This window comes from Pseudophryne corroboree, chromosome 2, assembly GCF_028390025.1.
Source record: "Pseudophryne corroboree isolate aPseCor3 chromosome 2, aPseCor3.hap2, whole genome shotgun sequence".
Classification (NCBI taxonomy): Eukaryota; Metazoa; Chordata; class Amphibia; order Anura; family Myobatrachidae; genus Pseudophryne; species Pseudophryne corroboree.
Window position 1 is genome coordinate 1,034,533,498 of NC_086445.1, and position 18,576 is coordinate 1,034,552,073.

The following is an 18,576-nucleotide window of genomic DNA, read 5'->3' on the forward strand; positions in this document are numbered from 1 at the left end:
AGGCCCCTGACAGCGTGAGTGACCAGTGTAGGGCATAGGCACCGGCTCAGGGCACCCCTCACAGCGCCGCACAGTGTACCGCTGAGCCTCCGGAGAGCGGTTAATACCACGCTCCCACCCTGGTGCCGCCATCTTCACACCAGCTCCCCGCTTGTCATGGGGGCCGGTGACTCACTCGCCACCGGAATCTTCTGGCTCTGTTAGGGGGTGGCGGCATGCTGCGGGAGTGAGCGGTCACCTGGGGCGGCGAACGATCATCACCCTCAGGAGCTCAGTGTCCTGTCGGCGGAGATAGTGACTCGAACCCCGCAGGGCAGACACTACTTCCCCCCTAAGTCCCACGAAGCAGGGAGCCTGTTGCCAGCAGCCTCCCTGTGCCTAAATTACTCTTAGAAAAACAATAAAACTAACGAAGCTCTAGGAGCTCCCCTAGCTGTGACCGGCTCCTCCGGGCACATTTTCTAAACTGAGTCTGGTAGAAGGGGCATAGAGGGAGGAACCAGCCCACACTAGTAAACTCTTAAAGTGCCAATGGCTCCTAGTGGACCCGTCTATACCCCATGGTACTAATGTGGACTCCAGCATCCTCTAGGACGTAAGAGAAATACAGTTTAGAAAATAACAGCTTTATCATAAGCATATCCTATGGATCTTACTGTAACTGAGCCTGTAGCTATTATCTGAGTGACAGCCCAGCCTCGCCCTGTCTGCAGAATGTGACCCCACTGGTTTCTGAGTGTCAGAGAGTTTCTACTTTCATTTCTCCCTCCTGCTGCAGCGATGGCGTCTGCTGATCTGAGACAGGAGCTGGTCTGTTCCATCTGCCTGAGCATTTATACAGATCCTGTAACCCTGAGATGTGGCCACAACTTCTGCCGGGTCTGTATTGATCGTGTGCTGGATACACAGGAGGGGTCTGGAGTTTACAGCTGTCCTGATTGCAGAGCAGAGAGTCAGGAGCGTCCTGCACTGATACAGAGCATAGCTCTGCGTAACATAGTGGAGAGTTTCCAGTCTACTCGGTCAGATCAGGAGGAGACTGGGATCTTCTGCACTTACTGTGTGGACTCTCCTGTACCTGCTGCTAAATCCTGTCTGCTGTGTGAGGCTTCTCTGTGTGATAAACACCTGAGAGTACACAGCAAGTCAGCAGAACACGTCTTATGTGATCCCACCACTGCCCTGGGGAACAGGAAATGCTCCGTCCATAAGAAGATCCTGGAGTATTACTGCACTGAGGACGCTGTCTGTGTCTGTGTGTCCTGCACTTTGACTGGAGAACATCGGGGACACCAGGTGGAGATGCTGGATAAAGCCTCTGAGAAGAAGAAGGAGAAGCTGAGAAATGTTCTGCAGAAACTGACCACAAAGAAGGCGGAGACTGAGAAAAGAGTGCAGAGACTGCAGGAGCGCAGGAGAGAATATCAGGGAAAAGCAGCTGGTGTAACAGAGAGAGTCAGTGCCCTGTTTAGAGACATCAGGAGACAGCTGGAAGACCTGGAGAAGAGAGTGCTGAATGAGATCTCCAGGCAGCAGCGCGTTTCACTCTCAGTCTCTGTTCTGATCCAGCAGCTGGAAATAAAGAAGGACGAGCTGTCCGGGAAGATGCGTCACATTGAGGAGCTGTGTAACATGTCTGACCCAGTGACTGTCTTACAGGAACCAGACACAGGGGACTTGTGTGATACTGAGGACATGGAGAGACATGATAACGAGGTCTGTGGTGCAGGAGATCTGGATGTGGGTCTCATCTCAGAGACATTACACACATTATCTGTTATAATAACTGATATAAATCACACTTCCCTACCCTCCCGGAATATCCGGGAGGATCCCAAAAATCAGGTGCCCCTCCTGGCCCACTGGAAAGGTGGGCAAGTTTCCCGCGGTGCGCATCATAGCCCTGCCACCTGCCATACAGTGCCTGTAATATCAGCACTGTATATCGGGGGGCATGGCCACAGTGACGCGAGTGTAGCTACACGCTCCGAGTGCAGCCTCAGCTACATAGCCGTGCCCCCATCACGCCCCCATGTGACATCATGCACGCCCTCCGCGCCCCCTGCTGCACCAAACTGGCTGCCTTCTCCCGGAGGGGGCAGCCAGAAAGTCGGTAACCCTGGAATAAATACAGGGATCTATGTGCAGGAGGCTACAGACCTACTATTGGATGTAGCCACAGCTGGTAATAAGATACAGATATCAGGTGACAGCAAAACTGCATCCAGGTCAGATATATACCTGAATCGTCCAGAAACACCACATAGATTTCAGGGTTTTCCTCAGGTAATAAGCACCAGGGGATTCTCCTCAGGGCGACATTACTGGGAGGTGGATGTCAGTAAGTCAGTGAGGTGGTGGGTGGGGATGTGTTACCCCAGTATAGGCAGGAAAGGAAATCAGTCAGTAATTGGATATAATAACAAGTCCTGGTGTGTGTGTAGGTGGTATGATCATTACTCAGTGACACATGACAGTACAGAGATCTGGCTAGATAACAATATCCACAAGGTGAGGGTATATCTGGATTATGAGGCAGGACAGCTGTCCTTTTATGCTCTGTGTGACCCCATCATACACTTACACACCTTCACTGCCGCCCTCACTGAGCCCCTCCATGCTGCACTATGTGTAGAGGACGAGTGTGTAACTATATGTGGGGGAGTCAGGAGCTGGGAGGAATTGCCATGAGTAATCCGCCCAGAGACTGGTGACACTACAGGGAAGGGAATATGATTGGGGGAACATTCAGTCGATGTAATGAAGCAGTGGGCTGAGCTACAGCCGAGTCCCTCCCCCTGTGTAACCAGGTGACCAGTGTGTGTGGATGTGTTGGTGTGTTAAGGCCCGTACACACTGGTCGATATATCGGCCTTTCTCTTGAACGGCCGATATATAGCGGGTTTGTTGGGTGTGTACGGCCGATACGTCTGTGAACTCTGTAGTTCACAGACGTATCGCGTCGGCCGCGCAGCACAGCCGCCGGCCGATACATCTACCGATATATTGGCGCGTCGCTGTGTGTGTACAGTGGTCGGCCGACCGCTCGTAAACATGCTGCGGCGGCTGGCGGTGATTGACAGCTGAACTGGGTGGGCGTGTGTACACGCCCGCCCAGTTCATGGCGTCAGTCCCCGATGGATCGGGCAGTGTGTATGCACAGCACACTGCCCGATCCGTCCATAGATATATCTGCAGATCAATTGATCTGCACATATATCTACCAGTGTGTACCCACCTTTAGATACTGTCATTATCAATACATAATTGTACATGTCTGCAGGATTTCCCCGCCTCTGACTCACTGAGAGCTGTGATCGGCTGCTATATCTGTCTGTCAGCCAGTGTGCACCCAATCGCGGTAGTCAGTATAGACAGGAGAGGGGGACAGTCATACATGGTATATAGGGCGGGATGTACTAAGCCTTGAAAAGTGATAATTTCACTGTGATAAAGTAGCAACCAATCACATTCTAACTGTCATTTTTCAAACCCAGCCTGAATGTATACAAATATATTCACAACTGCAAATTTTTACGCATTAATGTGCAAAATAATATGCTAATGCTGCAGCCGCCAGGAAATGTATTACTACAAGAAAGGAGGGGGGAGGGGGGGGGGGACTGGACGGCGCACCCTATTTTTAAACATAATAGGAGAAGCTACCATGCTGAGACTTCTAGTACCACACAGAAGAAAATGCTGATGCACACTCTATGCACTAAGAATATTGACAGTCGGGGCATGGCCTAGCTGGGCATGGTGTAGGTAACGTGAGCCTCCTAGCTCCCTAGCCTATATATCCTGTATAATTTCCTGCAGCCCGGTGTGGTGTGTATTCTGCCCTTGGAACTGTGTCTGATTTGCTCCTGCTTCTTCAAGCTATTTTGCAGTTAGAGGCTAGGATGACGGCACGATTGGCAAAGCTACATGCTGCTCTATACCTTGGCTGCTTGGATTCGGCACCCTCTGCAGAGTGCCTGGTTGCTATACCTGAAAGGGTGGAGGCAGCGCCGGCCTTAGGTATAGGCAAACTAGGCAAATGCCTAGGGCATTTGGTATGCTTAGGAGCACCAGCAGCTTCTGCTGATTAAAATTATATGTGGCATGCCTATATTCTGTGTGTGACTGCGGCTGTATCTGTATATGAAATGCTACGTTACAGTGTATTCCTGGAAATCACTGTAATGTAGCATTTCGTATGCAGATATAGCCGCAGTCGCACACAGAATATAGGCATGCTGCATATCATTTTAATCAGCAGAAGCTGCTTGTGCATCCTAGCCACATAGTAATGCAAATAAGATGCATTTTCATAAACAAAAGGCACCCGACATTAGCAGAGCTGCCAGCTGAATCACGCCAGGCATCTCCTGCAGAACTAGCGGCGGTGCTAGGGGGCACCAGCCAAAATCTTGCCTAGGGCATCATATTGCTTAGGGCCGGCTCTGGGTGGAGGGATTTGCACCTCCGCAAATCCTGAAATTGGGGTCGATATCCGTTATTGACAGCGCCCCTTGGGATTTCTCGACAACTTCTCCCTTGAGACTTCCTTTGACATTATGCGTCACACCGACCTTACATTGTGAACCTCCTGCTGTGATATGCCTGGACACTGTGAATAAGAGACTGGAGGGCAATGCTCCTAAGCAAATCCTGGAACCATGGTCGATATCCGCCATTGCGAGTGCTCCTTGTGTCTCTTCGATACTCTCTCCCTTGGAACTTCCTTTGACATTATTTGCTGCATCAACCTTGCATTGTGTATTTCCTGCTGTTTTTTATGCTGGGACTGGGGATACGTTTGTCTGTGGCTGTTGGAGAATTGCACTTCTTCTGACCTTATCTGCTGGGACTCATTCTCCCTTACGTGTCTATACCTGGGATGTTCTGGTGATGCAGGTCCTACAGGCCTCCAGACGGGCTGACCCACCTTGAATTGTTGCTTCTCCACTGTTCTTCTTATTGTTATTGTCTATAATGTCTTCAACGCTGTTTTTTTAATTAACCTTTATTATTTTTGTATCCTGTTTTGTTTGCTTAAAGGCTCTGTCTCCCATATCTCTACATACTGGCTACTTGATCCTAGGCTGGGGTTGCCTTTCCTTTATAGGGTTTTTTATATACACACCATGCCCTTAGAGTTTACGGGGGGTTGGTTTCCCCCAAGTTTTAGTAGTTTAGTTAGGGAGGGGTGTTTGGGGATCCAGGTAGGCCATAAATTGGGGGGTTGGTTTTACAGGGTGGGGGGGATTTTGGGGTGTGTGGGTTTGTCCAGTCTATGTTTTGGAGGTGTTGGGTTAGCGCACATTTGTCATACTCTGTTTTAATGGCAATACCTTGCTTTGGTTTTGGGTGGACATAGTCGTACCGATAACCATTGTCCCTGCCTCGCTTCATCTATAATACTTGGGTTCTCATGATTTACTTGCTTTCATGCTGTGCTCTGTACTCCTGAATATTATGTCACCTAACCTGTTGTCTTTGCTATGTTGATATGCTTTGTGCATTTCTTATATATCAGTGTGCTGACCTTTACATCCCGAAATATTCTGTTTTTGGGAATCTGCGTATTCCTGTAGTTTTGGGATTGTATTTTTGTTTGGTTGCTCTGTTACAAGAAAAAGGAAAAACAATAAAAGACTATTGAATTTTAAAAAAAAGAAGACTGATAGTCAAAATCATTTTGATAAACTCTTACAATTCACATGGAGTATACGTGACGATCTTAGCACACATTTGGGAATATATGTTGCCCATCCACCATGTCCAGATGACTTCATTAGATGCCTAATACTAACACATTATATAAATTTATACCTGTAAATAGAGCCCATTGTAATATGTAGTCAGCAATGAAGGAACCTGCGCTAATTAAGGGATGCAGTTAATTTACCGGCGGCCAGGAGACTGATCTCAACAGCCGGCGAAATGCCACAGCTCGGAATCCCGACCAAAGCCCCGAGTTCCCCCTCGGGTGGTGGTATATACCGTGCCCGAATCATGGCATTACTGTGTGTGCCATGTATATCTGTATTCCTATGTGTGTGCCATGTATATCTGTATTCCTGTGTGTGTGCCATGTATATCTGTATTCCTGTGTGTGTGCCATGTATATCTATATTTGTGTGTGTGTGTGTGTGTGTGTGTGTGTGTGTGTGTGTGTGTCTGTGTGTCTGTGTGTGCCATGTATATCTGTATTCCTGTGTGTGTGTGCCATGTATATCTATATTCCTGTGTGTGTGTGCCATGTATATCTATATTCCTGTGTGTGTGCCATGTATATCTATATTCCTGTGTGTGCGCCATGTATATCTGTATTCCTGTGTATGTGCCATGTATATCTATATACCTGTGTGTGTGCCATGTATATCTATATTCCTGTGTATGTGCCATGTATATCTATATTCCTGTGTGTGTGTGTGCCATGTATATCTGTATTCCTGTGTGTGTGTGTGTGTGCCATGTATATCTATATACCTGTGTGTGTGTGCCATGTATATCTATATACCTGTGTGTGTGTGCCATGTATATCTATATTCCTGTGTGTGCGCCATGTATATCTGTATTCCTGTGTGTGTGTGCCATGTATATCTATATTCCTGTGTGTGTGTGCCATGTATATCTATATTCCTGTGTGTGCGCCATGTATATCTGTATTCCTGTGTGTGCCATGTATATCTATATTCCTGTGTGTGTGCCATGTATATCTATATTCCTGTGTGTGTGTGCCATGTATATCTATATTCCTGTGTGTGCCATGTATATCTATATTCCTGTGTGTGCGCCATGTATATCTATATTCCTGTGTGTGTGTGCCATGTATATCTATATTCCTGTGTGTGTGCCATGTATATCTATATTCCTGTGTATGTGCCATGTATATCTGTATTCCTGTGTGTGTGCCATGTATATCTATATTCCTGTGTATGTGCCATGTATATCTGTATTCCTGTGTGTGTGCCATGTATATCTATATTCCTGTGTATGTGCCATGTATATCTATATTCCTGTGTGTGTGCCATGTATATCTATATTCCTGTGTATGTGCCATGTATATCTGTATTCCTGTGTGTGTGCCATGTATATCTATATTCCTGTGTATGTGCCATGTATATCTATATTCCTGTGTGTGTGCCATGTATATCTGTATTCCTGTGTGTGTGCCCTGCCATGTATATCTATATTCCTGTGTGTGTGCCATGTATATCTATATTCCTGTGTGTGCGCCATGTATATCTATATTCCTGTGTGTGCCATGTATATGTATATTCCTGTGTGTGTGCCATGTATATCTATATTCCTGTGTATGTGCCATGTATATCTATATTACTGTGTGTGTGCCATGTATATCTATATTCCTGTGTGTGCGCCATGTATATCTATATTCCTGTGTGTGTGCCATGTATATCTATATTCCTGTGTGTGTGCCATGTATATCTGTATTCCTGTGTGTGTGCCATGTATATCTATATTCCTGTGTGTGTGTGCCATGTATATCTATATTCCTGTGTATGTGCCATGTATATGTATATTCCTGTGTGTGTGCCATGTATATCTATATTCCTGTGTGTGTGCCATGTATATCTATATTCCTGTGTGTGTACCATGTATATCTGTATTCCTGTGTGTGTGTGCCATGTATATCTATATTCCTGTGTGTGTGCCATGTATATCTATATTCCTGTGTGTGTGCCATGTATATCTGTATTCCTGTGTGTGTGCCATGTATATCTGTATTCCTGTGTGTGCCATGTATATCTGTATTCCTGTGTGTGTGCCATGTATATCTGTATTCCTGTGTGTGTGCCATGTATATCTATATTCCTGTGTGTGTGCCATGTATATCTATATTCCTGTGTGTGTGCCATGTATATCTATATTCCTGTGTGTGTGCCATGTATATGTATATTCCTGTGTGTGTGCCATGTATATCTGTATTCCTGTGTGTGCCATGTATATCTGTATTCCTGTGTGTGCGCCATGTATATCTATATTCCTGTGTGTGTGCCATGTATATGTATATTCCTGTGTGTGTGCCATGTATATCTGTATTCCTGTGTGTGCCATGTATATCTGTATTCCTGTGTGTGTGCCATGTATATCTATATTCCTGTGTGTGTGCCATGTATATCTATATTCCTGTGTGTGTGTGCCATGTATATCTATATTACTGTGTATGTGCCATGTATATCTATATTCCTGTGTGTGTGCCATGTATATCTGTATTCCTGTGTGTGTGCCATGTATATCTATATTCCTGTGTGTGTGCCATGTATATCTATATTCCTGTGTGTGTGCCATGTATATCTATATTCCTGTGTATGTGCCATGTATATCTATATTCCTGTGTGTGTGTGCCATGTATATCTATATTCCTGTGTGTGTGCCATGTATATCTATATTACTGTGTGTGCGCCATGTATATCTATATTCCTGTGTGTGCGCCATGTATATCTATATTCCTGTGTGTGTGCCATGTATATCTGTATTCCTGTGTGTGCCATGTATATCTGTATTCCTCTGTGTGTGCCATGTATATCTGTATTCCTGTGTATGTGCCATGTATATCTATATTCCTGTGTGTGTGCCATGTATATGTATATTCCTGTGTGTGTGCCATGTATATCTGTATTCCTGTGTGTGTGCCATGTATATCTGTATTCCTGTGTGTGTGCCATGCATATCTATATTCCTGTGTGTGCGCCATGTATATCTATATTCCTGTGTATGTGCCATGTATATCTATATTCCTGTGTGTGTGTGCCATGTATATCTATATACCTGTGTGTGTGCCATGTATATGTATATTCCTGTGTGTGTGCCATGTATATCTATATTCCTGTGTATGTGCCATGTATATCTATATTCCTGTGTGTGTGTGCCATGTATATCTATATTCCTGTGTGTGTGTGCCATGTATATCTATATTCCTGTGTGTGCGCCATGTATATCTGTATTCCTGTGTGTGCCATGTATATCTGTATTCCTGTGTGTGTGTGCCATGTATATCTATATTCCTGTGTGTGTGTGCCATGTATATCTATATTCCTGTGTGTGCGCCATGTATATCTGTATTCCTGTGTGTGCCATGTATATGTATATTCCTGTGTGTGTGCCATGTATATCTATATTCCTGTGTATGTGCCATGTATATCTATATTCCTGTGTGTGTGTGCCATGTATATCTATATTCCTGTGTGTGTGCCATGTATATCTATATTCCTGTGTGTGTGCCATGTATATCTATATTCCTGTGTGTGTGTGCCATGTATATCTATATTCCTGTGTGTGTGCCATGTATATCTATATTCCTGTGTGTGTGCCATGTATATCTATATTCCTGTGTGTGTGCCATGTATATCTATATTCCTGTGTATGTGCCATGTATATCTGTATTCCTGTGTGTGTGCCATGTATATCTATATTCCTGTGTATGTGCCATGTATATCTATATTCCTGTGTGTGCGCCATGTATATCTATATTCCTGTGTGTGCGCCATGTATATCTATATTACTGTGTGTGTGCCATGTATATCTGTATTCCTGTGTGTGTGCCATGTATATGTATATTCCTGTGTGTGTGCCATATATATCTGTATTTGTGTGTGTGTGTGTGTGTGTGTGTGTGTGTGTGTGTGTGTGTGTGTGTACCATGTATATCTATATTCCTGTGTGTGTGCCATATATATCTGTATTGTGTGTGTGTGTGTGTGTGTGTGTGTGTGTGTGTGTGTGTGCGCCATGTATATCTATATTCCTGTGTGTGTGCCATGTATATCTATATTCCTGTGTGTGTGCCATGTATGTCTGTATTCCTGTGTGTGCGCCATGTATATCTATATTCCTGTGTATGTGCCATGTATATCTATATTCCTGTGTGTGTGCCATGTATATCTATATTCCTGTGTATGTGCCATGTATATCTATATTCCTGTGTGTGTGCCATGTATATCTATATTCCTGTGTATGTGCCATGTATATCTATATTCCTGTGTGTGTGCCATGTATATCTATATTTCTGTGTATGTGCCATGTATATCTATATTCCTGTGTGTGTGCCATGCATATCTGTATTTCTGTGTGTGCCAAGTATATATGTCATTTTTATTAAATACAAACTTTGATGACATTAATACAGTATATGAATAGCAATATATTATATATTACATATGCTATAGATTGTACTTTTCCTATAACACAAACAATCACGTTTTATTACATTATATATTACAGGCAGGGCCGGAGCTTCCACTAGGCAGCTTTAGGCAGCTGCCTAGGGGCGCCGGGACCTGAGGGGGCGGCCTGCTATAGCTGCATGAAAAAGGTAGCGTGGTCCTACCTCTCACAACTGCAGCAATCCCCCCAGTACTCGGAAGACTAGACTAAGGATCCCTGGAGCTCATTCCTCTTCCCATCTCACATAATAAGTGTCTCGGAGGGCCGGCGCAGTATAAGCGCAGATATTCTGTGGCAGCGACAGCTGAGGTAGGATGACAGACAGCTGAACGCTGGAGGGGGGGACTGAGGAACAGACACGCGGGATGTCACTGAGGAAAGACAAGCGAGGGGACCTGTACGGATGACGCGGGATAGGGGAGGGAAAATATTCCGGAATTGGAAGCCATGTTTTGTAGAGGAAGCACAGACGTGAGGGAGCCAGGAGACGAGGTACGTCTCAGGCGATTATCTCCCTGCTTTGGATGTGGAGCGCTAGTATTTGGGGACAGGATATAGGAGTACTTCCATACATTTATATAAGGAAAACATTGGGACAAAATAGGTATCAATCCTGACACAGTTGCACTCACCTTGGCACAGAACACAGCCCCGCTGCAGTACAAGCTCCTCCATTTTGCATGTCTGCGGATCGGCACTATCTGCCATAATGGCGACACTTCATAATAGTGTCTGTTTCAACCAAGTGTGCGACGGCGTTACGATGGCCATCATTAACCAAGGGTTCACAACCATCGATGTTTTATGTCCACTAAGATACACCTTGCCCAAATCATGGTGAGCAAAGCGGTACACTAATGGGGTTTGTTTGTCGTAGAAAAGTACCAGAACACCCTACAAAAAAATAATAATATTGTGTCTACCTTTTTGTGTTGACCATTTCCATGTCGAGCCTGTGACCGCGTCGACCTAATGCATGTCTGCTATTAGTGGTCTACACATTGACTGTAGACCTTTTTAGGGTAGATCTAACAATCCACACCCGGCTGGTGCAGCAGGACCGGGCCCTCAAGTGAGGATCATTCCACCCAAATTGGGAGAGTTAGTTGGCCTTTGGATTCAGTTTTCAGCATGGAGCTGTGCATTTGATCCGTCCTTCCAAGACAAACCTCTGATCCTCTATATATATTATCTTCATATTGTACAATAGCGTCAGTTGCGCAGGTTCCGGCTGTAAGATTACATTTTATGGAGCACGGAAACGAGTGATGTAAATTCTGGTGGGGCTGCAATAGTGTTGCTGCTTGGAACCAACAGACCATCATCTTCCTACTGCAGAAACCGACAGGAAATTCTCCAATGCTACCTTACTGTGCACCGCAAATATCAGGTAAATAAATGCGCAAAAAGACAGATGTCTGGATTTATGGCGCATCCTTTCTGTATGTGAAAAAAGTGGAAACAGTAACATATTATACTCAGTACTGAGAGAAAATGTCACTCATACATCAATATTATTTTGCACTTTTATCGCCAAATTTATCAATGAAATACTGGATGGCGTCACCTAGCGGCAGAAAGCAAAGCTTATTGACACTTGTTAATTTGAGCAGATACCTCAGTCCCCATAGAAGTTTTATAGGGAAATGGCAAAAATCCACCGGATCAGTGATATCCCTGATGTACTCCTGCTACTACATAGGAGGAAGCTGTAATAACCCCTTTCTCCAGCAAAAAAGAGGTTATCACTGCTTGATAAATAGAAATGGTTAGGTCTCCAATTAAGAATGAGATGTTACCCATCTAGCACTCGCTACAGGGGTTATGCCCTCTATTCAGCATAAAGCAAGTAGGCTATGGGCTGAATTCAGTAAGGATAGCATATTCTGCTAATTAGCAGATCGTGGCGGCTGCATGTGACATCACGCAGCTGCCGTGATCACGTCCCCGTTCGGCCGCCTCCGCCACCCCCCGTTCGTTCCGAATCCCACCCGCAACGTTCCGTCTCCTCCCTGAAAACGGAGCGTTGCCCACCTCCCCTTCCCCCCCCCCCGCCCGTGAACGCTTCTGCCTGATTGAGGCAGAGGCGATTGCATTTTCTCCGCCACCCACTCCACAGAAAGTGTGATAATTTCAGTTGGATCGCACACTGCGATCCAACCTGAATTAGGCCTTATATACGATCCCCATTGCTTATCCATATTGGGCCCAGACACAATCTTTCCGGCCTCAGTACAGCCTTCTAGGCTTTGCTGACTCCCCGCTGCGTGGAAGCAGCGGTAGGCTGCCGGGAGCTGAGCAGAGGACAATGACGTTGGACCTCACAAGACAGGTAATCAATGTTAAATATTCTCTGCATTATTGGAAATCAAATACTAAACAAAATATCCTGCCCAGTTTACCCAGAAGTGTGAAAGTTCCAAGAGATCCGGCCAACTTCTGGGAGAGTAATTAACAGGGGCGTCTCCAGGGCTACTAGTACCCTGAGCGAGAACACGTAAAAGTGCCCCCTCCCAACCCCTATGCGCGCACACTCCAGGAAAAGTGGGTGTGGCCTCTGGAAAAGTGGGCGTGGTCTCATAACTTCATATTATTAGACTATTAATAAATATATTTTCACACCCCCTCTGCGCACACAATTAGCAGCCTTACACATAACAGCCACAGTAGTGTTCCTTACACACAATGTCTCCAGTATAGTTTAAGATACACATAATGTCTCCAGTATAGTGCCAGATACACATAATGTGCAGTGCCAGATAGACATGATATGCCCCCCAGCCGTGCCAGCTACACATGACATGCCCCACAGCAGTGCCAGCTACACACAATATGCCCCCCAGCAGTGCCAGCTACACATGGCATGTCCCCCAGCAGTGCCAGCTACACACAATATGCCCCCCAGCAATGCCAGCTACACATGACATGCCCCGCAGCAGTGCCAGCTACACATGACATGCCTCGCAGCAGTACCAGCTACACATGACAAGCCCCCCAGCAGTGCCAGCTACACTTGACATGCCCCCCAGCAGCCAGCTACACGACATGCCCCGCAGCAGTGCCAGCTACACATGACATGCCCCGCAGCAGTGCCAGCTACACATGACATGCCCCCTAGCAGTGCCAGCTACACATTACATGCCCCCCAGCTGTGCCAGCTACACATGACATGCCCCCTAGCAGTGCCAGCTACACATTACATGCCCCCCAGCTGTGCCAGCTACACATGACATGCCCCGCAGCAGTGCCAGCTACACATGACATGCCCCCTACCAGTGCCAGCTACACATTACATGCCCCCCAGCAGTGCCAGCTACACATGACATGCCCCCCAGCAGTGCCAGCTACACATGATAGTGTTTACTTTTTAGGGCAGGGTGCTGATCACAGGGGGGGGGGGGGGGGCACATTTTTAAGTTAGGAGGGCAAAATGATGTACATACTGTAATGCTTGGTGCTCATCAACCCATATGGCAAAGCATGGACAGTGCGCTCCGAAGGAACACTACATGATATGCTCCCCAGCCGTACCAGCTACACATGACATGCCCCCAGCAGTGCCAGCAACACATGACATGCCCCCCAGCAGTGCCAGATACATAAATGCCCCCACAGTGCCAGATATGCCCCCACAGTGCCAGATAAATGCAGTCACAATGACAGATAAATAAATGCCCCCACAGTGATAGATACATAAATGCACCCACAGTGCCAGATATGCCCCCACAGTGCCAGATACATAAATGCCCCCACAGTTCCAGATACATAAATGCCCCCAGTGCCAGTGCCAGATACAGAAATGCCCCCACAGTGCCAGATACAGAAATGCCCCCACAGTGCCAGATACAGAAATGCCCCCACAGTGCCAGATAAATAAATGCCCCCACAGTGCCAGATAAATAAATGCCCCCACAGTGCCAGATACTGAAATGCCTCCACAGTGCCAGATACATAAATGCCCCCACAGTGCTAGATATGCCCCCAGTGCCAGATACATAAATGCCCCCACAGTGCCAGATATGCCCCCACAGTGCCAGATACATAAATGCTGCCACAGTGCCAGATAAATAAATGCCCCTCAGTGCCAGATAAATGCCCCCACAGTGCCAGATACATAAATGCCCCCAGTAGCAGATAAATAAATGCCCCCACAGTGCCAAATAAATGCCCCAGTGCCAGATATGCCTCCACAGTGCCAGATACATAAATGCCCCCAGTGCCAGATACATAAATGCCCCCACAGTGCCAGATAAATGCCCCCACGGTGCCAGATACATAAATGCCCCCACAGTGCCAGATACATAAATGCCCCCACAGTGCCAGATACATAAATGCCCCCACAGTGCAGATATTCCCCCACAGTGCAGATATGCCCCCACAGTGCCAGATACAAAAATGCCCCCACAGTGCAGATATGACCCCACAGTACCATGCCCCCACAGTGCAGATATGACCCCACACAGTGCCATCCATAACTGCCCCCCACAATACCTGCGTCGCTGGGAGGGGGAGGAGTGCTGCTGTCTGAGGGTGCGGGCGGGCGGGCGGGCAGGCAAGCGGGCGGGCTCCAAAGCAGTTGTGTGCGCTATGCGGCGCTGCCGTCTGACGTGAGACACCGGCGCCGCACAGCCCGCACTGGCACACAAGAGTTTAAGGCCGGGGAATGCTGCACAGGGCCGGCGCCAGCGTGCGGCGCCCATTAAGGGTGGCGCCCCGCACATCCGCTCTATTCGAACATACCTGGAGCCGGCCCTGGTAATTAGGTATGTTTTGCGATTTTCACTAAGATATCGGAACCTCCTTCAAATAATATATCGTAATAACCAGAAAATTTAGATCTCTAGTGCATGGAACACTGCAGTTCAGTAGTGATACAATACAGTTTAGAAAAAAACAGCTTTATCATAAGCATATCCTATGGATCTTACTGTAACTGAGCCTGTAGCTATTATCTGAGTGACAGCCCAGCCTCGCCCTGTGTGCAGATTGTGAAACAACTGATTTCTGAGTGTCAGAGACTTTCTACTTTCATTTCTCCCTCCTGCTGCAGCGATGGCGTCTGCTGATCTGAGACAGGAGCTGGACTGTTCCATCTGCCTGAGCATTTATACAGATCCTGTAACCCTGAGATGTGGCCACAACTTCTGCCGGGTCTGTATTGATCGTGTGCTGGATACACAGGAGGGGTCTGGAGTTTACAGCTGTCCTGATTGCAGAGCAGAGTGTCAGGAGCGTCCTGCACTGATACGGAACATTCCTCTGTGTAACATACTGGGGAGGTTCCTGTCTACTCGCCCAGATCAGGAGGAGACTGGGATCTTCTGCACTTACTGCATTCACTCTCCTGTACCTGCTGCTAAATCCTGTCAGCTGTGTGAGGCTTCTCTATGTGATAAACACCTGAGAGTACACAGCAAGTCACCAGAGCACGTCTTATGTGATCCCACCACTGCCCTGGGGAACAGGAAATGCTCCGTCCATAAGAAGATCCTGGAGTATTACTGCACTGAGGACTCTGTCTGTATCTGTGTGTACTGTTCAGCTGGAGAACATCGGGGACACCAGGTGGAGATGCTGGATGAGGCCTCTGAGAAGAAGAAGGAGAAGCTGAGAAATGTTCTGCAGAAACTGACCACAAAGAGAGCGGAGACTGAGAAAAGAGTGCAGAGTCTGCAGGAGCGCAGGAGAGAAGATCAGAGAAAAGCAACTGGTATAACAGAGACAGTCACTGCCCTGTTTAGAGACATCAGGAGACAGCTGGAAGACCTGGAGAAGAGAGTCCTGAGTGAGATCTCCAGGCAGGAACAGCGCGTTTCACTCTCGGTCTCTGATCTGATCCAGCAGCTGAAAATAAAGAAGGACGAGCTGTCCGGGAAGATGCGTCACATTGAGGAGCTGTGTAACATGTCTGACCCAGTGACTGTCTTACAGGAACCAGACACTGGGGACTTGTGTGACACTGAGGACACAGAGAGACATGATAACCAGGTCCGTGGTGCAGGAGATCTGGATGTGGGTCTCATCTCAGGGACATTACACACATTATCTGATATAATAACATACATAAATACAGGGATCTATGTGCAGGAGGCTACAGCCCTATTACTGGATGTAGCCACAGCTGGTAATTATATACAGATATCAGGTGACAGGAAAACTGCATCCAGGTCACATATATACCTGAATCGTCCAGAAACACCACAGAGATTTCAGGGTTTTCCTCAGGTAATAAGCACCAGGAGATTCTCCTCAGGGCGACATTACTGGGAGGTGGATGTCAGTAAGTCAGTGAGGTGGTGGGTGGGGATGTGTTACCCCAGTATAGGCAGGAAAGGAGAGCAGTCACTCATTGGAGGCAATAACAAGTCCTGGTGTTTGCGTAGATATAATAATCAGTACTCAGTGAGATATGACAGTACAGAGAGCCGGTTAGCTGACAATATCCCCTGTGACAGAGTGAGGGTATATCTGGATTATGAGGCAGGACAGCTGTCCTTTTATGCTCTGTGTGACCCCATCATACACTTACACAGGATCAGACACTTACACACCTTCACTGCCGCCCTCACTGAGCCCCTCCATGCTGAATTATTGGTAGGGGACGGGTGTGTAACTATATGTGGGGGAGTCAGGAGCTGGGAGAAATTACCATGAGAAATCTGGACAGAGAGGGGAATATGATTGGTGGAACATTCAGCCAATAAAATGAAGCAGTGGGTGGAGCTGCAACTAAACCCCTCCCCCTGGGTAACTTGGTGACCAATGTGCCTGCATGTGTTCCTATGTTGGTGTATTCGATACCGTCATAATACGTAATACATAAATGTACATCTTTGTGGTATTTCCCCGCCTCTGACTCACTGAGAGCTGTGATTGGCTGCTATATCTGTCTGTCAGCCAGTGTGCACCCTATCATAGTCATATATAGGATATAAAAATACGTCCAGGGGACATATGCTATAGGGTCCGAGTTTGCTGAATGTGCAGGATGCCGGCCAATCTCAGACTTTTTTTTAAAAGCGGAAATCATTCACAAGGCATGCTTTAAAAAACCATCCAAGATCGTCCGGCATTCAGCACCGCCAGTAAACTCGGACCTTATTACATATGTCCCAAGGTGTTTGTGTAGGGGGGTATAATAACAACTACTGAGGGTCTGATTCAGAAATGCGCGCTAATGCATTAGCAGCTGCAAACTTGTACACAATAATGTGCAATAAATGTGCTAATGCTGCAGCCGCCAGGAAATGTATTGCTACAAGAAAGGGGAAGAGGGGGGGGGGGGGGACTGGACTGCACACTCTATTTTTAAACCTGATAGGAGGTGCTACCATGCTGAGGCTTGTAGTACCACACAGTAGGAAGAAACATGTTGATGCACACTGGATGCACTAAGAACACTGATAGTCAAAGGGACAAATGCATCATTGCTTGGAGAGTGATAAAATGGAGAAAGAAAAAGTGCCAGCTAATCAGCTCCTAACTGCCATTTTTCAAACCCAGCCTGTGACGTGGCAGTTAGGAGCTGATTAGCTGGCACTTTTTCTTTCTCCATTTTATCACTCTCCAAGCAATGATGCATCTAGCCCAAAATCATTATGATAAACTCTTACTATTAACATGGAGTATAAGTGAGGTTCTTAGCACACATTTGGCCAAATATGTGACCCATCCACCACGTCCAGGTGACTTCATTAGATGGGTCCCTAACATCCCTAATACTATCACATTATATTATCCAGGTCTTACCTGTAAATAGAGCCCATTGTAATATGTAGTCAGCAATGTAGGAACCCGCGCTAATGAAACCACCTGAGAGTAGATGGGAGGGGTGCCAGTACCATAATGTATAGAGTGACAATGCTAAATTCCTTTGTCGTATAAACAACCCTTTATGAAGTCTAAGAACACTGTACGCTGTTTACTTAAGAAGTACCGTACGGGTACGCTGGTTGCGTAACGATCGCTCAGCCGTAGGCGAGACGCTCAAGCGTCACGTTCGCTCACGGCCCAGCGATCACAGGACAGCACGTTAAATGGCTTTTGACTAACGTAATGATTCGCTATGGCGTAGCAGACGCTCGAGACCACGAGGAGATCACCAGCGGCGCAGACGCTCACAACGCTATACCTTTATGTCTAAACCTTATCAATGAAATACACAGAATACCTTAATGTGAATACAGGGTGTAAGTGCAACCTTGTGTAACCTGACTAGCTACAAAGCTGCTTGAGCGTTACCGACGCTCAAGTGAACACTTAAAACTATAGAAAATACACAGATACTGGTTTAGGGTCCAAAGCCTATTAACTGTATTATATCTAATATACTTGTAAAAGAGAATCACAGTACAAATGATACACTACAATATAACAGAGACTACCTAACCAGATAAC

At 46.5% G+C, this 18,576-nt stretch overlaps 2 protein-coding genes across 4 annotated transcripts in view; both read left to right on the forward strand.

The window, feature by feature from the left end:
- Window positions 1–18,576, forward strand: part of LSAMP (limbic system associated membrane protein) — a 1,024,508-nt gene that overhangs the window by 651,773 nt on the left and 354,159 nt on the right. The window lies entirely within an intron of this gene.
- On the forward strand, window positions 780–17,431 carry LOC135050506 (E3 ubiquitin/ISG15 ligase TRIM25-like). The gene is made up of 2 exons (XM_063956985.1): window positions 780–2,684; window positions 15,195–17,431. Exons 1-2 carry the CDS (start codon window positions 781–783, stop codon window positions 16,831–16,833), a joined length of 3,543 nt encoding a protein of 1,180 aa, XP_063813055.1. The 5' UTR covers window position 780; the 3' UTR covers window positions 16,834–17,431.

Excerpts from the sequence above, each read along its gene's own strand:
- LOC135050506 (XM_063956985.1), top strand. The coding sequence starts at position 781 with ATGGCGTCTGCTGATCTGAGACAGGAGCTGGTCTGTTCCATCTGCCTG. Across the intron at positions 2,685-15,194 it reads GTCAGGAGCTGGGAGGAATT|AGACTTTCTACTTTCATTTC; the intron begins GCCATGAGTAAT and ends TCTGAGTGTCAG.